The sequence below is a fragment of the Notolabrus celidotus genome, chromosome 8 (assembly GCF_009762535.1).
Source record: "Notolabrus celidotus isolate fNotCel1 chromosome 8, fNotCel1.pri, whole genome shotgun sequence".
NCBI lineage: Eukaryota > Metazoa > Chordata > Actinopteri > Labriformes > Labridae > Notolabrus > Notolabrus celidotus.
In genome coordinates, this window is record NC_048279.1 from 26,683,723 (window position 1) to 26,706,969 (window position 23,247).

The 23,247-nt window shown below is 39.2% G+C and overlaps 2 protein-coding genes and 1 long non-coding RNA gene across 5 annotated transcripts; 1 reads left to right on the forward strand and 2 right to left on the reverse strand.

Moving 5' to 3' along the window:
* Nucleotides 1–343: 343 nt before the first annotated feature.
* On the forward strand, nt 344–6,183 carry grxcr1a (glutaredoxin and cysteine rich domain containing 1 a). Its single transcript, XM_034689801.1, has 5 exons — nt 344–448; nt 848–1,262; nt 3,512–3,751; nt 3,849–3,914; nt 5,854–6,183. The coding sequence occupies exons 2-5, from the start codon at nt 858–860 to the stop codon at nt 6,031–6,033; spliced, it is 891 nt and encodes a 296-aa protein (XP_034545692.1). The 5' UTR covers nt 344–448; nt 848–857; the 3' UTR covers nt 6,034–6,183.
* Nucleotides 6,184–6,778: 595 nt separating this feature from the next.
* LOC117817231 lies at nt 6,779–8,544 on the reverse strand. The gene is made up of 2 exons (XR_004632105.1): nt 8,255–8,544; nt 6,779–7,026 (listed from the first exon to the last, which is right to left on the reverse strand). It is a non-coding gene; the product is annotated as an uncharacterized LOC117817231 (long non-coding RNA).
* Nucleotides 8,545–9,778: 1,234 nt separating this feature from the next.
* Nucleotides 9,779–22,296, reverse strand: slc30a9 (solute carrier family 30 member 9). 3 transcript variants are annotated; one of them, XM_034690642.1, is made up of 18 exons: nt 22,179–22,296; nt 21,623–21,755; nt 21,339–21,515; nt 21,124–21,171; nt 20,919–21,018; nt 20,014–20,106; nt 19,815–19,897; nt 19,003–19,061; nt 18,292–18,359; nt 17,199–17,357; nt 16,907–17,042; nt 16,773–16,812; nt 16,614–16,685; nt 14,956–15,063; nt 13,948–14,113; nt 13,375–13,504; nt 12,256–12,369; nt 9,779–11,011 (listed from the first exon to the last, which is right to left on the reverse strand). In XM_034690642.1, exons 1-18 carry the CDS (start codon nt 22,203–22,205, stop codon nt 10,967–10,969), a joined length of 1,758 nt encoding a protein of 585 aa, XP_034546533.1. In that variant the 5' UTR covers nt 22,206–22,296; the 3' UTR covers nt 9,779–10,966. The 3 variants fall into 3 exon arrangements, with proteins under 3 accessions (XP_034546533.1, XP_034546534.1, XP_034546535.1); XM_034690643.1 differs by having other exon boundaries at nt 21,623–21,759; XM_034690644.1 differs by having other exon boundaries at nt 21,623–21,808.
* Nucleotides 22,297–23,247: the final 951 nt, after the last annotated feature.

Genomic DNA, 23,247 nt, shown 5'->3' on the forward strand with positions numbered 1-23,247 from the left:
GGTCTGGTGGTTTGAGTCAAATGCTAATGTTAGCATAATTACAAGACAACAATTAACTATTACTGAACTATAATGCTAACTAAACTCAACTAATTGTTACCTAAGACATATCTTTTGCTGAGGTCAGCAAAACTGGTGTTCTAACAAGCTACATGCCTACATGTTTTATGATTTTAGCACATGAGCATGCCATTTGCCTGATGGTTTGAAAAGCAAAACTGAGGCTAAATGAGTCCCATAACTTTTGTAGGATTATCTGTTGTAAAGCAGAAAAGTAGAAAAGTTTGTACCCTGACATGAAAAAGTTGTGGGAAAGTCATCCTCTGAGAACAATAAACTTAGAAGAAATCATTGCTTCTGCAGCGAACAGGTGAACATGCTGAGGGCCATTGCTCCTAGTGTGGCTAAACATGACGTACTGCAATGATGTCAGTAGATTTTAGTCAAGGTGGGTGTTGAGTTTTGAGTTTTAGGAACTGAGCACTTCAGCAGGTATCCCTGTAGTGAGAAAATGTTGATTTGTTTGATGAGGCACAAACAATCAGGCCATAAAAGTTTTCTGTCAAAGCTTTGGTGAAAACTGTGTTAACTGTGATGAATAATTCAAAGACAACTATCATTTTACTTGAGATAAGCTTGCTGGGTTGCCATGGCAGAATTACATGTATTATTTACAAGCAGTGTGAGTCGGACTGTAAGGCAGCTTACAGGCTCTTGGTCGTTTTTAGCTCTGTTCAAACAGCGAGGATTAGTCGAGGTAGTAATCCATGGGGAACAAATAGTGTGTCTGGGCTGGATGTCTACCTCATGAGACGCTCTGTGTTCTGTGGACCATGTAATGTGGCAGAGGGTTTGCGATGGAGGGGACGATGTTCAGGGCCGGACAGGAGAAGGCACAGAAGCGGGTGAGGTTCCGTGTGGCTTCAGGGAACAGCGGCAGAGTGCTGAAGGAGATTTTCAAGGATGAGGGGCCTTCAGACTCCCTGGATTCAGATTGCACCAGCAGCTCGGATGCCGAGCGAGCCAGTACCCCTTCAACAAGTGGAGACATACATGGAAACTTATTTGGTTCTCTCGGCTCTGAGTTGGACGACAGTGAGTGTGAGCCAGATGATCTGCTGTTGTATGCAGGGGCAACAAAGGACTGGACGTTCACCACCAAAAGAGTCAACATACTCAGTAAGAATGGGACTGTGAGAGGGGTCAAGCACAAAGTCAGTGCAGGTCTGACCCTGTTTGAAAACCTTCCAAGTACAAACAGCGTAAGTACATTTCAGAGATTTATCTCATTGTTTAATATACTCTCCTCCCTAATGTGTGAACACCTATAACATCTGTTCCCACCAATGCTGCCCTCAAGTTTAGTTACAGGAAGAGACCACATGTAGCTGTGAGGCTGAGGTAAAAGCCCACAATAGAGGACAAGGTCACGGAGCAATTAAAGTTTAATGATGCATTTCGTTAAGTGTTTCAGGAGAAACTAATCAGGTTAATGAATTCTCTTCACTTCGCTTTCTAGTATCCGTTCACCAGGAAGAGCCGATTGTTATTCTGAGGTAACTATTGGCCGCATGTGCTGATGCAAAGGTGAAACAAAAGGTCGTTATGAAGAAAGTGTCTCTGAAAAGTAGTATTTGGTCAATATAACGTCACTGTAGACAAAGTAAATCTTGTCAGCATGATTAAGTGGATTAGCTAAGGTTAAGTGTAAATAATTTTAATGGCTCTGGGGTTATACTATAGAAACAGTCTGCTGTTCTCCATGTTTATCTACCTCTAAAGATACACAGGTGACCAATTGTGTTTTCAATTTTGGAAACAACTCTAACTCTAACTCTTTCTAATAATTAACCTGTAACTTTAATGCAGTATTAATCATTGTGTGATGATACCATGCAACTCAAGCTCTAATAATGACAGCTGTATTTGCAGTAATTGATTAAAACATTGACATTTTTTGACCAAGTGAAATAATACACCATCTTCACAAACCACCTGAGCATACAGTGTCTGAAGTCACCTCTCGTCTATCCATAGCTTATTGATTTTTAAACTTAAATGAATGGTAAACAAAGCCTGCCTGGATGCACATATGGTCTTATTTAAATCTATTAAGGCTATGGAATATATTCAGAAGTTCTTAGTTTAAAACAGTTAAAAAAAAAGGCAGCACCACTTTCTACTCAGACATCTTTTTTGAGGTACAAAATATCACCGTGTTCAAAGTTAGCTTAGCTATGTTAAACCAGCTACCACAACAAAATGAATATGGAACATCTTAATTAATTCCCAAAGCTCTTCATCAACAGTAAATGTCTCTTGACATGAGAACCAATGAGAGCTTTGAAACACATCTTGGTGCTAAGCTAGTTGGCTAAAAACAAAGTCCAATTAATATGATCACTAGAGACTTATATTTAGCTCTTCCCCAGTCTGGTCAGAACTGAAGAAGCCTTTAGGAGAAGAGGTGAAACGTCTTCAAGAATTTCTACCATTCCAGTTGCCTTACGGATCAAGCTTTGGAATATGATCACTAGTTGCATGTAACACAGAGATGTTTGACATGCAATTAATTATAGCCAACACTTACCCCAAGCCCAGGTCGTTATTGCAAATGAGAATTGGTTCTCAATTGACTTTCCTGGTTAAATAGAGGTTAAATAAAGTAGATAACATGAACAGTTTGTTCAATAATGATGAACTGGTTTAGAAATCTACACCACTGGCAGCCATCTTGGTTGTTTACAAGAATGGGTCAATGGGATCAAAAACCACCCAATGCCAATAAAACGGTTGTAGTTGGCCTGTAGACCTGTTGGGTATCAGCCTGATACAGTCTGTGGTTTGAACAGGAATGAAGCCAGACAGGAGGACCCTGCAAAAAATACTCAGAATAATCTGTGTTTTTTTAATAACTTTTGCCAGTCTTCTTTGTGTTTGGCTTTAAAGTTTTTTTAAAGTTATTTCTTTGGGGCCTTTTTGCCTTTATTTGATAGGACAGCTGAAGAGAGACAGGAAATGTGGGGAGTAGAGAGTGGGGAAAGACATGCAGGAAATGGTCGACCGGCCGGGAATCGAACCAGCGACACCTGCGACGAGTACTGTAGCCCCTGTATGTGGGGCGCTTAGACCGCCAGGCCACCAGCGACCCATGTTTGGCTTTATCTTTACATTTTTTAATGCAGTCAAGAATTAAAGACATTTATATTATTGTAACAATTACAAAGCTATTAGATACACATTTGTTTTAGAAGATGCTTATACAAATAATAAATATGTGAGTGCAGGCAAGTGAGGAAACAAAGATCTTATTCCATAGATTTATTATGATACACTTAGCAATACTATGATGAACACACAGTGAAGCACATACACTAAAACATATTGTCATAATCTACAGCACATTACTGCAAGGAGGTACAACTCAGTCTCTTCTGTATAGTAAACCTCTATCAAGTAGTAAAATAGTCAAATGTAAATATGTAACTTCATAAGTGATTTCTCCTCTTAGGTGGAGCTGACTCTTGAATGTGGGCGGATAGTGATCTACACTACAAGTTTCCGTGTGGTGAGGACGACCTTTGAGCGCTGCGAGCTCGTCCGGAAAATCTTCCAGAACCACAGAGTGAAGTTTGTGGAGAAGAACATCGCTCTGGACAGCGAGTACGGGAAGGAGCTGGATGAGCGATGCAAGCGTGTGGGGGAACCTCCCTCATTACCAGTCGTGTTCATTGATGGACACTACCTTGGGGTCAGTCTTTAGTACTGCTCTCTGATCATATCTGGTGTCAATATTGTGTGCATTTCATTATAAGATATTGAATTGTGGTGTTGAACTTGCTTTACAGGGTGCTGAGAAAATACTGGGTATGAATGAATCGGGAGAACTGCAGGATCTTTTGACAAAAATCGAGGTTTGTTTAGAGTGCTTTTTTAATATTTAATAGTGGTCATACGAGTGATTTTCAGTGAATCAGATGAAGCCAAACACTAATTTTAAATATTTATACTTCCTTGAGGGCTTACTGAACGGTGCTATGTTTGCTTTAAAGGCACATTTCAACCAAGATTGTTTTGCTATATGCCGCACACTGTGCCTTTAAAAGCCTGTGGTAATAGAAAAGTCATAATAAATTAACGCCATGTGTTTGTCCAAAGTTGTTGAGATGAACACTGTGAGCAGAAGCAGTCATATCCACTCACTAGCCATGCCATCAATAAAACATGTGCACACAGAATGTAAAAGATGCATGCACATCAATAAGTGTCCATCAATAATTGAGGGCTTGTTATTGATTCTGCTTCCAACACATTTGCTCAAACACACCAACGCCTGAGCACATCGCTCGGTGGTACAAACCCAGATTGTGTAAACAATTTGTGTTTTCAGTGAGCTGCTGCATTGCTGTCACACGGGCTCTGGCCTTTTCTCAGGCCCTGGCTGTAATTCCCAGCCAACAAAAGTCTTCATAAGCGGGTACAAAGACGTGTTATGACATTTAAGTCATGCATTCCAGTCACTGCAGGCTATTAAAAACGTGTGCTGCTCTGAAAGGTCAGGCAGACACTAATCAGTCAGGATATGGCCAGCAACATGACTTATTTGTGTGTTTAGTGAGTCTAAAAAAATAGACTGAATACAACAGTTAAAGAAATATTGTACTATTATAGGATGTTCAAAATACTCTTACCTTCTTGCAGAGAGATAGAAGATATAATTCATAGTCTACGTTACATACTGTATGAAGTCTCAGCAGGAAGACTGTCATTCAAGCTGGCATTACAACTGAAATACAAATCTCTGTATCTCTGTATTAAGAGCTACAAACAGTTTGAGTCCATTTGTTTGACATAGATCTGCACTCACATAAACAAGGATACATAGAATAAAAGAGAGAATTCATGCATTGTAAACCCCAATTGAAGTCTTGCAGTCACATGCTTGAATTAGCCTAAATAAGCTTACTTGGTGCATTTGGCTAACATGTGAAAGCAGATACCAACATACTTTGTAAAGCCCTGCTTAGAATAGTTGAACGGATTGTGTAGGAGGTGATACTTGAGGTAATATTACCTGGAAGCTTAGGAGTAACTGGCAGAATCTGTTTCTTTGGAGCCATTAGCCAAAACCTCTGCACTTCTTTTCACCAAGTGGGAGTAACCGTTCCACTTGGATTGTCTACTCCAGATGAAAGTCAGAGGTTGATCTTAAATGTTGTTCTGCTCAGAGTGCTCCTGGTAATGGTCTAAATGAGAAGTAAATAAATAACATGTTTCAGACTATTTAGAACATTTTATTTCTTTAGTTTTTATCTTTAATTTCTTGGGACAGTTTTCACTCTCCTGCTTGGCAATCACACTGGGCTAAAAAGACTCCAGGAAGTAAATGCACCCGGCCAAGAATTAGTCAGTTTTGGTACTTCCAAAGTTTGTCAACAAATTGTCCTTTTTCCAATAAATTTTTGTTTAAAGTTTATATTTAAGCTTTGGCAGTACTGGTGGGCAGTTTTTCCTTTTTTAGATATTATTTTTAACTGTTGTTTAACCAGGAGACAAACTCAGAGATTATACATCAGTTTTTTTAACAGTGTCCTGGCAAAGACTGACAGTCTGCTTTTGTTGTCCTAGAACACTGCTTTACTTGAGTACAGTAACAGATCAGCAAAAACTTGAGCCTTACACTTTGACCACAGTGGCTGCCAAAAACTGGATCACCTGAACGTTCCTCATAGGTGCTCTTAGGAAAATAAACTGTCTTAAAAGAGAGGAATAAAGATGTTAAAGGTGTCAAAGTTCCTGTTCACCATCTTGTCTTCAGTATAAATCAAGAATGTCTTTGTGTCTTACTTCTAGAGGGTACAGCTCCCCCAGACGTGCCAGACCTGTGGGGGCTTCGCCTTCGTCCCGTGCACAACGTGCCATGGCAGCAAGATGTCTGTGTTTCGCAACTGCTTCACAGATTCCTTTAAAGCCCTGAAGTGCACTTCCTGTAACGAGAACGGTCTGCGGCCCTGTGCGAGCTGCAGCCAGTGAGGATGTTAAGTGCCTGACCCAACATCTTCACCTCTACTCTGGGACCAAACATAAGACATGAAAGTGGACTGTAACACAGGCAGTGTGATGAAGCACAGCAGGACTCTTCTTCCAAGGCCATTATTAGTAAAAAAAAAAAATTGAAAAAAAGGAAAGCATTTGTAATAAAACTTTTGAATTTGTGTATCTGTTGTTTTGTGGTTCATCTCTTCTTCTGCACATTTCTCACTGACTTGTTTCTATCAAGGTTGTGTGCACATGTCCACCAAGGAGCCTTGAACTAGTTTCACCTCTAGAAACTTAAGCTTGTTATTGAATTAGTAAGAGGGCTCCTCCATTAACAATGCCTCATCACTAATCCTGTATCAGACGGGGTTAAGAATAACTGTGACAGGACAGAGAGGGAAAGTAGAAGACTCACTCTATAGTCGGAGTGCATAAAACTGCATCTTTGATCACATTGGAGCACTAAACACTGTTTAAATCTGACATTAAATAGAAAAGAGTCTACTTTCATGGGTTAACATATCTGAAACTACTTAAGTCTTAATCCCATCATCATGACAGCTTTAGTGATCAGTTTCTGATAGGTGCTGATTCAACTGTATGGTAATTAATGTTGCTGTGTCATTGAGTTGAGTTATATTATAGTGAAGTTTTTTAAGCTGATGGATTAGTCAACATTATTTTTGTCCCAAATAAACTGGGTTTGGACTGGAAAATAATCAGACTCAAAACAAACCAGTGGAGGCAAACAACTTTTTAATAGTCAATTATATGTTGGTCCAAAATACATTGCAAGGATTGGTTGTTTGACAAAAAAGAAAACACTGGCAACACAGCCTGTTTCACAGAGAAAGGACACCTTTTCTTGGCATTATTTTGGCATTTCGTATAAATTAATTTGGTATCTCCATGGTCTCTCAGAGTAATGCTTGAATTTATCTTGTTTCTTTAGAAAAAAAGGCAATTTCTGGAGTTACAGAAAGCAATCTGTGGGATAAAAACAACGTATGAGATTAATAAGATTGAATCAGTTGCAATGGTTGTCAAGAATCCCTTTCAGATATGCTGCCATTGCTCTTCCTATCTCTCACATACATTATTGATAATATAATAAAACAAGTTTTTTTTTTTTAAACATTGGAAGAATTACCCTGTTACAAGGATAACAACTTCAGAAATGCTACAGACATTATGTCCATTCAGTGCTTCCGTAATAATTTGAGGGAACAATATTTGAGTCATTTTTTCAAGCAAAAACTACCCAGCGTCCACTTTTCTATTTGTGAAAATTGGATTTTTCAGATGTCATGCTTCACATATCAACATTATAACTGTTACAAAATTTGGGATTTTATATTTTCTGGGATCTCGCTCACCAGAGATTAAAAAGGGTCAGATTAACAAATACAGAATTTATTCTTAGACGCAACTCTGGTCTACAAAACATACACAAAAGAGTATTCTCCAGACTTTGACTCTTAAAGAACTACCTACAGTGTATATTTTTAAATAAGGGGTCAAAGTTCCATCAAATTTAATTAGAGTATCAACATTCAAAACAGCAGCAGGTTTTCGAAGTCACGTGGTGTTTATTGCTTAGATGCAGTGGCGTGTCCAGAGGGGTGGCCAAGAGTGGCACTGGCACCCCTTGAAATCCAATTGGCCACCCCAAAATCCTGAACTATGATTGGATGTTTGCCTCGTCAGAGGTGGGGTTTCTGTTACAATCTATAATTTGGGACGAGTTAAAAGGCTGACAGTAGATTTCTTTATAAGTGTGACTTTGAAAAAACATCTTTTGTAAGTCCTTAAAGAATTAAGCTTAGAAGATTTATGTTACTTTGTCATGTTTTTTTTTTAAGTCAAAATCAACATAACAACTGTTTAATTGGCCTATTTTAAGAAAGTAGGTTGTGAAGACAGAAATGTTATTTATTTGTAAATGCACTGGCCACCCCTGCCTATGTGAGAGCCTCAGTTGGGCCACCACGGTCAAAAAGTTCTGGACACGCCCCTGCTTAGATGCTCTGTGATATACAAGAAAGCTGGTTTAATCCAAAGGCAGTGCTATGCAGCGTCACTAATTGGGTCAATAATGTCTATTGGCTGCAGAGGGATTTAGGTTTACATTGAGTGCTTGATCCCAACGAGAATACATTGTGCTCCAGATTTCTATGACCTGAAAACAACAACGCTTTCGAGTGTTCAGCCTCACACGCAGGACAATCCGAAGACAAGTCGCTCTGCCGCCTATCCAACACACAAACCTCTCCGTTTTGTGTTTCTGACGGATGATGTCATTCGTTGGCTGTCTTCCAAAGGGTCAGAGAAACGCAGCTCAGCTCTCGACGCTGTCATAGCCCTGTACAATGCTGCTTGAACATGATTAGACAAGGCAGCACTGTAAAGAGGCTAAAAGCGTAGAGCAAAGTGATGATGATGATGATGATGATGATCCGCCAAGGAAGACTTCCCTTGCCAGCAGCTTCCACCTGGATTGTTCCAGACGCTGGTGTACCTGTGATTGAAACAGCAACCATATCGATTATTCATAAAAATAGCAAAGACACACAAACACACACACACACGCGCGCGCACACGACGCGTAAAGATGGAGAAGGTTAATGAGGTTTTTCTGCATGTGCAATGAGAGGTGATCACATTTCTGCACTACATCTCGTTGCTTTAATTCAATTCCGCACCGAAGAGTAATGGGGTTTGGGTTTTTGTTGCCACAGGCTTGTGGTGATGGAGGGGAGGTTGCATGAAAAATCTGAGACCCCAACTGTGCAGGTTTACTGCGCCCCCATCTGTGGGCTGCTGGAGACAAAAATATTAAGAGGAAAAAAAGGGAAAGCGTCGACAAATCATACAAGAAAATGCAGCTTTTTAACAGAAACACATGAATGAATGACGCTGAATTTAACGATGTGATGCACAAGAGGCTGCAGCATGACAAAGGATCTGTTTAGTGACAGGCGCGTCTCGAGGCATGTCTCCTTTATAACAATGATTCCAAATCAGCCCCTACATATCTGGCTGCATTTCTTTCTCATCGTGCACAAACGAGTCTTTTCTTTTAAGAGGGGAGACATGAAAAGGAAACACGATGGGCAGAGGTACTGGCACAACTGACTGGGGAATGGTATGACGAGACATGACACTGATATGCGCGCAACACCCAAAATGTGAAGACAACATTCAATGACTGAAAAACCTGCTGTGGAGCTTTGTCCGCAGTGTCTCCGCTCTCCGTGGCTTGGCGAAAAAATTATTTCAGTCGAGTAGCCTAGCGTGGTCCAGCCGCGATGCTGTGCGTAATGTTTTGAATGGTCGGTCAATGCGCAGACTGGTTGGAAATGACTGTTTTTATTGACGTCAGCGTGCAGGCAAGTGCACCCCCTTTCTATCATCCTTACAACTGCACCATCTAATGGACTTGGGGTAACATTCCAGTCAAGCATCTGAGCTTCAAACAGAAAAACAGGCCCCTCAATGCAGAAATTACGACTTGAAATCTTACCTTTTGTGCTGTCCATGATGCGTCACAGTGCTCTTAATCAGCTTTTCCTCCCGATGGAACCTTGAGGCTCCAACAAGAACCCCCAAGCATCTCGAGAATTTGATCAAACCAAAGCTGAGTCTTTCATAACTTTGACCTATATACACAGAGGTGTGTTCTCATGGAGGACCAAAACGTAAATAAATCCAACCACGTGACAAAAAAAGGAAAGCAAAATAATTTAATAAATTACTTCAAATTTATTCCAACTCCTTCAGCAGTGGCAACATAGTTATAACCAAATGGAAAATATTACACTATTAACACCTTCAAAAATATATATCAACAGCTCCCCCCCTCCATACCTAAGATGAAATGTCTCTGCCGGCCCACCTCCTGAAACAGAATACCAAGTTCAGCAGGCAGGTGTGGACCATGCTTCAGTTGTGACGAATACGCAGAACATAAACACAGTCATTGTTTGTTTATAGAGATTATTCGGCAGAAACACTGAGCTGGAGATAATCCACTTGATAGTTTGGTACACATACTGTACAGGGTGATATCCTGGATGAGTTAATAATGACTTTTTTTTTTCTGCTGACAGCTGTATGACACTTCTTGGCTTTTAAGATGTTCACTTTTTTTCATCTGACCTTGTATATAGATTAATGCATCCTAAAGCTTCCTGCTGATTAAGTGCTATTGTATTAAACCTCAGCTCACTCTTTAACTGTAATTCAATCACATTATTTTTTTTCTGTAATAGCAATAAAATCTAATTATCATTCGAGAGCCTGCTGCAGCATTACGCTGTAGTTTTACATTAAAACAAAGAAAAAAAACTACTATTGTTTTTTAAATAAGTCTCTTTTGAACATGTAGCTCTCAGGTTTCCTTTGTACTAAAGAAGGAAACACTATCACTGTGGTTCAAGCATAAAGTAAAGTCTTGAAAATGACACTGGTCCTGTTTTTGAGATTTTTGTTGTTTTTTAAGTTGTCATGATTTCCCCCCAAAGACACATTCAAGATGGAATGTGAGCTCCACCTATAACGCTTACAGTCACAGGTGTTTGTGTCTGTTTAAGCTGTTACAGATATTCAGAGATAAATGGCTGTCTTAAGTCTGTAGTCAGAAATGTACACTTGAATGTGGATCTCTGTTTAGCAGGTAGAAGTCTTAGAGGAACTGAAGCTCAAGCAACACAAAGAAAACAATCATTGTCCAAACGTTGTCCTTGTATGTATGTTGGACTAATCTACAGTAAGACTTGATGACTTGGGCAGAGAGGGTGGCGTGTTTTGTGATGGTCGGGATGAGAGGCAGACTGTAGAGGCAGGCTTGGCCCTCCTTTCACCTTTTCCTCTTGTAGGTTTCTTCCTGTTCCAGCATGATGTCCCCCCAGCAGAGAGCCAAAAGGTTTCAGAGAATCTCCAAGTCTACGTGACGAACCTCTGGGTTACGTTGCTGTGGACGAAAAAAAAAAACAGGTTTACATGCAGGTGCAGCTCAAAAAATTAGAATATCATGAAAAAGTTAAAAAAAAATTGTAACTCATTTCAGAAAGTGAAACTCCTATTATATTGATTGATTCATTACACATAGAGTGACACATATGGAACACTTTAATTAATAAGTGAGGATCTGTTGGTCCACCAGCAATACTGAAAAAAACACCTGGTGGGACATCTCCTAACTAATTTGGTTAATTTGCAACAGCATAGTGACATGACTGGGCATATAAAGGGCATTCAAGAGAGACAGTCCATCAGAAGCAAAGATGGGAAGAGGTAAGCCCCTCTGTGAGAGACTGGGTGAGCAAGTAGTCCAACAATTTCAGAACAATGTTCTTCAGAGTGAACTTGCAAATAATTCAGGGATTTCATCATCTCCAGTAAATGATACCAATAAAGGATGTGTCTCCATAAAAAATGAACAAGAAGAAGGAGTAATACTGGATGGCTATATTCTTGTGGCCCTAAGAAGACACTGCTTTAAAAAAAAAGTCATTACTTTGTAGTGGAAATAACTGCATGGGCTCAAAATCACCTCAAAAAACCATTGCCGTACGCATCCATAAATGCTGGTTCAAAAATCCAGTATCTCTGATGGTATGGGAATGCATAAGTGTCCTTGGCATGGAGAGCTTACTGTCTGGGTAGGAACCATTATTGCTGTGTAATATTTACAGCTTTTGGTGCAACATTTGCTGCCATTCAGACAATAACTTTTTCAGGGGAGACCTTGAATGTCTCAGGAAAACAATGTCAAACCACATTCTGCACCATTACTACAGCATGGCTCAATATCAGAGGAGACTGGGCGCACATTTGGTGCGTCATAAAAAAAAAGGATGTGATCCATAAAAAGATCTTTCCAAAGCTTGATGAATAGTGAAATGGCAATCATAATTTAAAATGCAGAGTTTCCATGAGTTTAGGCTGTTGCATGGATGCCTGTACACTAGAACATTTCCATGAGACAACTATTTGTTGATTCAACTCATGTCACTGTGTCTTTTTTGATGTTTTTAACTGTATCTGTTTACAAAAGATGCCTGCTGTCATCCAAAAGGCACAACAATATCTGTTGTCAGATTTAAAGACGTTACTCAAAATTAGTACATGGAATAATTATCTTGCAGTGGTTGAAAAAGGAGTTTCAAGACATGTTGTAACATCGACCAGACAACTTTAACTGTTACTGAATACCTTGAGTTCTTTCTCCAGGCGGTCCACCTCCGCACCCAGGGTGTCAATGATGTTCTCCCCATGTTTCAGCATGAAGTTCTCCAGCTCCTCTGGGGTCTTCACCTGCTGGATGTCCTGCAGAGAGGAACAAGCATACACGCTTGATGTTTGATTTTAGTCACTAACAGGGATTTCTTTTGTTTAACAAGCTCAAACAAAAAAAAACCTGTTGGTTTGGTTGGATCAGATTTCTACTGCAAATATTCATTCACAACTTTTGTTCCCTCCAACTGCACCTCAATCTTGAGTGACAGATACAACCTAAGCCTCTGCACAGTACCAGATAATCATGTTTTGTGTTCCACACATCCAGGATCGAGAATGTTCAAAATCATGCCAGTAACTAGAAAGATAAAAAGTAGGACAAACAGGGTCTGCTCGTGCCCCTTTGTTCTTGCTCACTCTATCTATCTATCTATCTATCTATCTATCTATCTATCTATCTATCTATCTATCTATCTATCTATCTATCTATAGACTAAGTTTAAACTACACTTGAAAAATTTGAAAGTAAATATACAAAATGACGGGCTCTGGTGGCCTAGTGGTCTAAGCGCCCCACATACAGAGGCTAAAGTCCTCGTCATAGGGGTCACCGGCTTGATTCTCGGCCAGTCGACCATTTCCTGCATGTCTTCCCTCAATCTCTACTCCCCACATTTCCTGTCTCTCTTCAGCTGTCCTATCAAATAAAGGCAGAAGGCCAAAAATATAACTTAAAAAAAAAAAGAATATAAATTTAAGTATTGAAAATGTGTGCAAAATCTTGAATGTTTTTTCTCCATGTGCTTACTTTTCCTGTGTAAAGTAGGTCTGATAGATTCACTTTCAAATATTTCCCAAGGGCCCACTGCACACCTTCAATGCTGCTTATTTAATGTTACTTCTTGGAGTAACTTTAAATTATTAAATTCTCAAAATCCTGCACTTAACTTAATATGTTCTACGAGTGTACTCTAGCTTGTCCAAAATAAACCTGAACAAGATAATGTGGCCACCAGTGGGAGGACCTTTCTTTCATATGGTGAAACGGCACATTCTGAAAATATGTATATGAAGATGTGAGGAAAAAGGACTCACAGTGAGGATTTGGTCAATGTCTTGTTTCTCCAGATAAGACCGCGTCACAACTCGGCCATCAAAGTCCACTTCAGCCTTGAAGCGCACTTTACTCAGACCCATGTCAGTCGCCTTCACATCATGGATGGCCCTGCGTGTAATGACACACAACATACCATGAAATCTTCAGGGGAGGCAGGCAAAAAATCCCAACTTGAGCTTTTATTATAGTGGAAATCTGCAACAGCACAAGTCTTTATAGTGTATCAACCTCTTCAAGATGTGATGGAGTTAACTGCACAACAAAATTGGATGAAAATCTGACTGTTCATGTCGCCAAACAAGGTTTGTGAACTACGTTTCCACCCCTCTGTGTGACCACAGATGGTTGCATGTAAAGACCAGTAAGACCAGATCTATTTTAAGCTCCAGTGTTGTCCACTTACATTAGTCCACACCAAACATGTGCTCACATGATAGTGTTTGGATCATGACTCAGGATTATTTGGATTCACATGTAATATCAAGTCCTGCTGCATGTTTCATGGAAGTGTGTGCATGTGTGTGTGAGTGTGACTGTGCTCGTTCTCTGACCTCACAGCGGGGTCGTTCTCGAGGAACTCTGTAAGCCTCTGCACACGCTCCGCCTGTATGGAGCGCCCCAGCAGAGCCTCTGTGTTGGTGTAGATAAGGAAGGCTGACACGGCGCCTAGCAACGTTCCAACGCCAAGAGAACCTAAACTGTCGTAATATGGGTTCCCTGGAACCCCACAGGTAAACGGAAAGAGGGGACAAAACAATACTTTTGGTTATTACAAACATTTAAAGAGAATAATGGAGCCATTGAGAGTGATTCAGCACATAAATAAAAGAACAATAAATGGCAGATATAAAGAGGTAATAAAGAGCAGGCTCATTAACTGCATGACTTAGGACAACAGATTAGATCCAAACTGATATTTTTCCCTGTAGGTGTTGTAAAGGAAATGGTAAACAATGTCTTAATAGGCCCCTTCAGACCAAAGACAAAAATGGCCTTTATTTATGCGACTAAGATAGGTTTCTTTTTATATTTTATTATTTAATATGTAAACAGCCCAAAGCTAATCCTTAAATTTTGATTTAGCTCACTTTAATTTGTTGTAACAAATCCTCCTGTTTCCAAAACAATCCTGGAATATTGGAGAGGCGCTGATATTAATTGATCGATCTTTATTTGTATAGCGCCAAATCACAACAAACGTTATCTCGAGACGCTTTTACAAACAGAGCAGGTCTAGACTGTACTCTATGTTAAATTATTTACAGAGAACCATCAACAAGACAGGATAAGACTCAGTCTTATTTCATCTTAATCCACCATGCGCATTGCACCTCAAAGTATTTATCTAGTTACAGCAGGATAGCAACTTGATTCACTTGTTATATAGAATTTTTGATACCGCTAATGACTGTCAATGCCAAGTGTTCTCCTTTAATATACTCTGTATTGAAGAGCTACTCTGGGTTATGCAGAGATAACTGTGACGTGGTGAAAAAATGTTATCTGAATCTGTGCACTGAAGTTTGCAGTGTGATTGCAGCCACAGTGTCGTTGTTTACCTGTAAGAGAGGTGAGCCCCATACAGCCAGCAGCCATGATGACTCCTATAACAGCAGCAGCATCCTCCAGCAGCACTACGTTGGTGCTTGGGTCTCGACTCTGCATGACTGCACACATAAAACAGAAGAACACATTTACATCTAAATTTTTAAGCCACATGTATCCACGTTACACCAATCTGTGTCTCTGGCAGCCGTTTGTATATCAGGTATCAAACTTCCCCTCACAATATGCAAAGTGATTTGGCCTGAATGACCCTGTGTGTGTTCAATGACAGAAAACACCTGGGTTCATTTCACCTCTGAGGTAACGTTCAACCATGTGAAACTGCTGCTAGATTTATTACCTGATCACATTAGAACAGAACATCGAGACATGTGAGTGTATAGTGTTCGAAGTGCAATGCTATCTAATGTGATGTCAGCCATTTCAATGAAGCATTTTATGGCATTTTTACCTGCAGTTTATATGACAAAAGGCTAGAAAACCTGAAGCCAGTCACCACTGTTTCATTGTTTTCATCAGGCGCAAACTGCACAACAAATAAAGTGTGGGTATAATAAATAGGGATGTAAGGATATATCGCAAGATGGTAAAAAAATGATACAAATAAGGGTGGATTAAAATTGATTCAACAAAATTTGTATCTGGATATTATTTTTGAACAGCTGAAGGCGCTCTCTGCATTATACTCCGCTTGTTCAACATAATTAAGTCACTCTCGTCACTTGCTGAGTGGAGGTGTTCTAAGTTTAAAGCATGTTTCAGAATCAGCTGACTGCACCCAGCGGAGACGCTCAGCTGGGGGCTGCAGCTGAGTGACAGGTCTCCACGAGTGCTTTCCTTCTCTGCGGCCAGACTGATTATGACCCGGTTTTGCTCCCAGTTGACACATGACAGCGTTCACATGCTTATTTTTTCTCAATAGGAACGAGTAGACAGAAAACTGGACACTGCAAGTCCAAAATATGATTCTGTTCAGTTGTCCTGTTGCAGTAAATCCAGTCTTCACTTCATGACTCCATGGGTCAGCGGAGATTATGAGCCTGCTCCTCACGTTGATATTCATTAATATAAATACATCGTGTCGTGAAGGAAAATTTGATTTAGGGGGAAAAAAACGCATTGGACCTTATTTTTGTCATGGAAAACGTCCAAGTTTTTTTTTATGATTAATTGATAGTTGATTGTTAACATTTCCTAAGATCGATCACAGAAAATACTTGAAATTGACATTCCTAATTTAATGAGATTTGCCATATTTGTTTCAATATTTAATGCTTTCATTCGGGAATTGTTCATTTTCCATTTCTCTATAATTGTTCTGAAACTTTCCAACAAGGTACTTTTGTACGGTGATTTTAGTGTGCAGTGGTTTTATTTGAGTTACAAAACACCTTAAAAATGAAAAAGGATTACTTTTTTTTTTTTACAAAGAAATATAAGAGAAAAATTATATTTTGCAACTGTCCATATCTGAGAAATGAAATAAAATAACAGTTATTTAAATTTTCAGTTCAATCCAGTTTTCTTGAAAATCGTTGCAGAATCAGGATTCGAATTGTATCGTGAACCAAAAATCGTGATTCAAATCGTATCATGGGTTGACTGTATCCTTACATCCCTAGTACTAACATGATGTTTGAGTTTTACACACCATATTCATAAAAAGACAACCCGTGCACGAGGGCGCTCTTCTTTATCTCGTTGACAGCAACCAGTAACGTGGCTGAGAAATTGAAACAGAAAGAGATATTACCACACAAAGTCACAGTCAAAACTTCATCAGAGTAAGATATTCTATTTTATAACACACCTCCTTCTGACACGAGCGAGCCTGCCAAGATACAGTAAGCCTGAAACACAGAGAGTGATTTCAGCTTTTCATAATGAAAACATTTTGTATTATACTCTTGTGGTATATGTTTGAGAATGAAAACAGAAGCATACCCATAACAATGATTCAATGGGTTCAGGGTGAAGCAATCCCATGATGCCATGGTACCAGGAGAGGCCTGCTCCCATCATGAAAATGCCCACTCCACTGATGAGGGATGCGATGTAGCGCATGTTGGAGAAGCCATACCTGAAGAAGACATGATGGGATTTTACTTTGACCCTTAATACTTATTTTTTTTTCTTCTTTTGTCCACTATTCTTCTACTCTTGTTTGTTATGTTGACAATTCAGGAGTGCCCATGTTCCTCTCATCATTAACACAACAATGAGTCATGGTTCTTACGGGTGCCCAGCGTCAGGGTTGCGGACCGACTGGCTGATCCCCAGGGCGAGCAGAGCCTGGTTACAGGTGTCGGCCAGGGAGTGGATGGCTTCAGAGAACATGCTGGCTGATCCAGTGTAGACCCAGGCCAGGAGCTTGAAGAAGAAATTCAGACCATTGCTGGAGAGAAAGAAATGAGTGCATGAGTTATACAGACAAACGTATTGGTAAAGAGCAGTTCTGAAGTTAGCTTGTACAAATCCTAAAAAGAAAGCATACCCGATGAAAGTTCATGTTTTACATATTTTTCTGATGTTACATTAAATATACAATATAAACATCATTCAAATTTTGCATTATCAAACTATTGTGCATTATGGCACCCGAGTGTATTTTAATCAAGAGGTTTTACTTCTTACTCAGGCAGTGTAATTGTATTATTTTATTTGCTATTTTTCTAATTCTTTATTTTTTTTTATCTTTATTTTTTTTAAATTCATCCAACATTTTTTCTATTTCCTTTTATTTTTCTTCCTCAAATTGATCTTTCATTGTCTTTTAGTTTCTTTCTTATTTGTAAAGCACTTAGTACTCTTGTTTTGTAAAGTTCAATATAAATACATATTATTATCAATATGATGTATTATAGCAATTATTCCTGATTTTATGTTCCAGAATAATCTCCTGATTGAGAACTTCCCTAATTGAGTCCTGCCAGTCTTTGAGTTTATTCACTGAAGGAAACGTTCTGCTGTTCATGTGACTGCACATGTCCTCTAACACAATCATGCTAATCCAATAGACTAACAGGCCTTGTGAGACCAGGTCCCTCACATTTACTCATCTGTACATCTTAAATACAGAAATAGTCCACATGTAGTCTGTAGCTGTATCGTGATGTGTTAAACCTACTCCATGTTTTCATTCAGTTTCAATGTTAGCCACATTTTTACTAAATACTGTATGGAGGAACCCTGCAGAGAACAGACTCCTGGTTCCTCCATAACCCAAAACCTCCCACTGCGTGCGCTCAAGCTAGGTGAAGTCAGAAAGCTCCACAGTTAAATCAAACAGCATTAAAAACTGTGGAGACGGGGAGAGTATGTAAACTTACATGCAGATAGCGACCATGACCACCTTCCCTGGCCCTTGAAGAAAAGTCCCCCTCTTCCCTGATCGAGGCTTTTTGAGGCAAAGAGAAGAAGTCAGGACAGTTTTTAAGGAGTATTGACAAGTTTTTCTATGAAAGAGTGAGTTTTTTTATTGTCAGTCAGTTCATCTGGTGTCAGTTATACACACTGTATATAAAGATAATCTGTGTATCAAAGACACCCCTATGCAGTTAATGTTATTCCCTAAAGCATACTGTGGGAACAAACAACCTGCTAGTAGAGTATAGAATATACCATGACATGCCAGAGTAGAGCAGCACAGTATAATGGTCACTGAAAAAAACAACCACACCCACACAGCAGGGGGGGCCTGAATGCAACACAGAATGACATTGTCATATAGATGCTGTGAACTCTGGGGCTCACACATTCAACACTTAGGCAACTTGGGCATGGTGAGCCTTATTTCTTATTTTCTTACATGATAAATGATTTGGATGATTGATCATAATGCTTACAGGGCACCAGTTAGCCTCGTGGTTGAAGCGAGTGCCCCATATACAGGGTTTATAGTTGTAATGGCACAATCACTGATCCGACTCTTTGCTGCATGTCTTTCCCAACGCTCTACTCCCCACATCCCCTCTCTCTCTTCAGCTGTCCTCTCCAATAAAGGCAAAAAGCCAAAACATATAAAGATAAAACACGCATACCTTAGTGTTTCCCCAAAAGTCTTTGTACTCCTTCAACAGCTGTTGATTCCGAAATATATCTAGAGACGAGCAAACAAGACAAAAAGGTTAAGACACTGTTTTGTTACATTCAGGTGAGTGTTTTAAACACACTGTGCAAATATTCAGAAAATTCTTACTAATGAAAAAATCTAAGTCAGTTTCAGTCTAAGATTGAAAAGATAGTCGAACATCTTTGTCCTCAGTGGAAGGGTTAAATGAGGCACTCTGAATGTTGTTTACTAAATATAAGAATGAAGTCATCTGTCTCTGGGCTTGCTTAGCTTAGTGCCCGAATCCTAACATGACTTTTTCTGCAGGTAAAAAGAACTGACAGTAAAACGTGCAAGTGAATACATCATATCTTATTAGTTTAATACACATAGACGCTTGAGTGAAACAAACAAAGTGAGGATTCTGTGTGGGAATGTTTCTTGGTCTTGATCTGTAACTTTCTGGTGTCACTATTAGCTGCCTAGGAAATTCTCAGAGCAAAGACATAGTCAGCAGATCGTTTCCTAAAGCAGTACATTTCTCTGTTTTACACAAGGGTTGTTGCTTTCTTTCACAGTAGCAGGACATGTCATATAATTAGTGATGTAATGATTCATTTAATAGTAGTAGCAATGTGAAGAGATTGATTTATAGTAAAAAATAAATATGAGAGTTGTGTTGATCCTGTTCTCAATCCGTCTGCCACAAAGTCAACATAATGAAACTCTTCCTGAGTCTTATTGTGTATTATTAAATGTTCACTTCATCCAAATCCAGCCAGGGAACAAGTTTAAACCTACTCTCTTGGTACTCTCTCTCCACTTCTTTCCTGAGATTTCTCTCCCTGGCCAAAGCTTCATGGCTTCCCCAAACGTCAATCGCTCTAATGGTCATAGAGAGAAATAAATTAATCAAGGTAAGGTAAATAACACATTAATGAAAATGATTGGATTTAGCTATTATTTTTTCCTATGTTGGTGTAATCTGCATTGAACTAACTTGGCCTCCACGTCAGATCGCAGGAACACAGTGAAAGCCTCTGTGTCGTCATGGGGGCTGCGCCTTCTGATCTTCCGAAGCTGCTCTAGATCACTGTCAGCGAAAATGGGAGGGAGAAAGATGTTAGGAAGTCCTGTGATAAACGATGTTAACAGAGTAACATCGGATAATCACAACAGCATGCAGACAGTTAATTCAAAGGAATTTAGGTTGTGGTCTGCCGGTGTCTCAGTGAGCATCGACTCAACAGACACACATTTAATAACGTCTATCAGCTTTGCAATGTAAGATAAGATATTACTTTATTGATCCACCGGGGGGGAAATTCAGTTGTTGCAGCAACCCAGACATAAGTACAATCAAGAAAAAGTTCATATTAATAAAATAGAATAAGTAAAAATAAAAATAGATAAAGATAGAATACAATTAAGAGAAATAGAAATGTTACAAATGGATTAAATAGACTTCATTTTTATTATAGGTAGTATTAAAAATGTTTCATTAGTGACAGGTTGACATGGTGTGATTATGGCTGGTAATGACAGATTAATAAAATAAATAAATATGGGTATAATATGACTGTATGTTGTAGTAAACAATAGTAATGTTATATAACATAATATAGTATGGCAAGATAATTATATTTTATGCCATCATAAAGTGTAGTGTTGCTAATGAATCAAGTATATACAGTTGTGTTCATAAGTTTACATACCCTGGCAGAATTGGTCATTTTTTGGGCCATTTTTCAGTGAATATGAATGATAAGAGAAACATTTTATCTTCACTCATGGTTAGTGGTTGGGTGAAGCACAGAAACTACCCAAGAAATCATAAATTCTCCCAGGGTATGTAAACTTTTGAGCACAACTGTATATTACAGTGACTCCGGAAACAGAAGTTACCTTGGTTTAAGGCAGAACTCATTCATAGCTCTGACTGCAGTGATAAAGTTGTTCTGAGTGTACTTGGCTCCATATTCCCTTTTCTTCAGGACCGCCCGGACTGCAACAGAAGAGGGTTATAATGCAGAGTAATCTGCTCCCAAGAGTTCAATACCAGATCTGGTTTACAATGTGTTTTTGATGCTGACATGCGTAAATGTTTTACCTTTTACTTGAATTGTCTCAGCTTTGGTCAGCCCTTTAGGTAATGACCCTATGAGAGCAAATTGTTAAATCACACTCAAGTTACCAGAGTTGTTTCCTGATGCTTGCATTTCTCATGAGGAAAATAATACACATACACACTCCAGGTACAAGTCGAGTCAAGATATAATACATTTAAAAATTTCTGCCATATGAGTAAACTCTTAAGATGATCACCTGGTGCAGCTGACAAGATCTTCTCTGCTGATGGGGCTTCACCGGCAGCTGATTTTGGAGGACCATCTTTACCATTGCCAGAGGTAGAGTAGTAATGCACCTTTCCTAACCCTAGAGAGGTGGCGCGGCAGTCTGGAAAGCTAAACCATAAACTGTGAATGCCTCCACTCTGCCAACCTGTACAACAGAAAGCATTGATGGTTGTTTGGCTTGGTCACACAAGAAAACAAACACCACAGTCAAAAGCAAAGCAAATGAAAGCCCCTTGGTGTGCTCCTCCTCACCGTAGCTCGGCTGGGGGAACTTCGGGGACCGCTGAGATAAGGGAGCCCTGTGCTGCAAGGAGACCCTGCAGAAGACATGCCATGGTCTGTGGGCCAGGCTGGGAAACATCCTCGGTGAACTGAAGTGCAGGAGCTTGCTATGCGGAGTCAGAGATGGCCCGGTCACTGCTGTGTTATAGCTGTCAACTTAACCCAATGCAAACAGGTAAAGGGCAAAACACAGCCCCTCTATACCTGGCTGTTTCACCAACCCACATTCATACAGCTACACACAAATATTCAACTTAGAAGGTAATCATGTACATGAGAAAGGACTGTCATTGATTATCACTTGACTTGTCAACTAATGCCTTTGCCAGCCGGCTAACGCTAACCCGGCTACAGACATGCAGTCTATGGGGAAACAAACTTAGCTAAGCTAGCTAGCTAACATCGGATGCTAACTGCGTTATCCTCCGTAAGTAACAAGTGCTGAGTAACATTTAAACAAACTATTACACAAACAACAACCCACGTGAGAGGACAATTACATGAGGTTACTTTGAAAATCCAGTACCTTTCTATGGTGAGTTATGTTCTGCATAATCTGTATCCATTTCGAGAATCTATGACAGACTGATGGTACCGCAGCTATGGACGTACAGTAGGTGCTACAAACACACACACGTGACCTGTGACACACCAGTGACGTTGTGACTGTTTTCTCGCGAGAGTTGCTCTTGTATCACTGTTATCCTACTGCTATCGCGATATTCTGTGGGATGATGTACAAACAAGGTCATTTGCTGTCAGGGGTCTGCCGGTGAACTGCTGGGGACAGACTATCATCAATTCACACAAGTCAGATGCAACCCAAAGTGCTTTACAGCCATTGAAAACAAGAAAGCAGAATTAAAATGACCAGACATATTTAAATAAAAAAAGGATTTAAAATAGAAACTTATGCACACCAACAACAATACAATATTTGTAATTAAAATAAGTTAAAGCGTCAAATTAATATTAAGAATATAAATAGTTAAAATAAAAACATTTAAAAAGGCGGTAAGGATTAGAGTGGAACATAAAATTAATGTTTAATATGTCAATAAAACTGAGTAGATAAATTAAAATAAATAAATTTCTGAATAAATTAATGAATGAATGGATAAAATAAGCAGTTAAAATCAGTAAAATAATTAAGTAACATTTAAATCAATATAACAGTAAAAGGTATGTAATAAAATTGTTAAACCCTACATAAAAGCCAGACTGAATAAATAAGTTTTTAGTTTACGTTTAGAAGTCTCTAGACTACAGACTTCATCACATACACTCAAGAAAAGCAACCACAACAGATCCAAATGATAATCTATAAACTTAGTAACTTTTATCAAGTGCTTAAGTTGATGGAGACTGTTTTCTCAGGTTAAATGGGTAATTTTACCTATAATATTACAATATTATTGGGCTTAGTCCACCTAATTATATCAGGGGGCAGAGCGGCACTCAAAATGGTAATATAATTTGCAGTATATGACTGGATTATTTATGTCAATCATTAACAGCTGAGCAGCAGGTTACTGGTGTTTTATGGTTATCAAACAGTGTTTTATTTATTCATTTATTATGTGTTGGCTACTTGT

Bases quoted from the DNA above. Each gene is read 5' to 3' on its own strand.
- grxcr1a (XM_034689801.1), top strand. From the start codon at position 858: ATGGAGGGGACGATGTTCAGGGCCGGACAGGAGAAGGCACAGAAGCGG. The intron at 1,263-3,511 runs GTAAGTACATTT...TTCTCCTCTTAG, and splicing joins ACCTTCCAAGTACAAACAGC to GTGGAGCTGACTCTTGAATG. The intron at 3,752-3,848 runs GTCAGTCTTTAG...CTTGCTTTACAG, and splicing joins TTGATGGACACTACCTTGGG to GGTGCTGAGAAAATACTGGG.
- slc30a9 (XM_034690642.1), bottom strand. From the start codon at position 22,205: ATGCAGAACATAACTCACCATAGAAAG. The intron at 20,107-20,918 runs GTAACTTCTGTT...TTTCGCTGACAG, and splicing joins GAGTTCTGCCTTAAACCAAG to TGATCTAGAGCAGCTTCGGA. The intron at 18,360-19,002 runs GTATGCGTGTTT...TGCCTCAAAAAG, and splicing joins ACTTTTGGGGAAACACTAAG to CCTCGATCAGGGAAGAGGGG.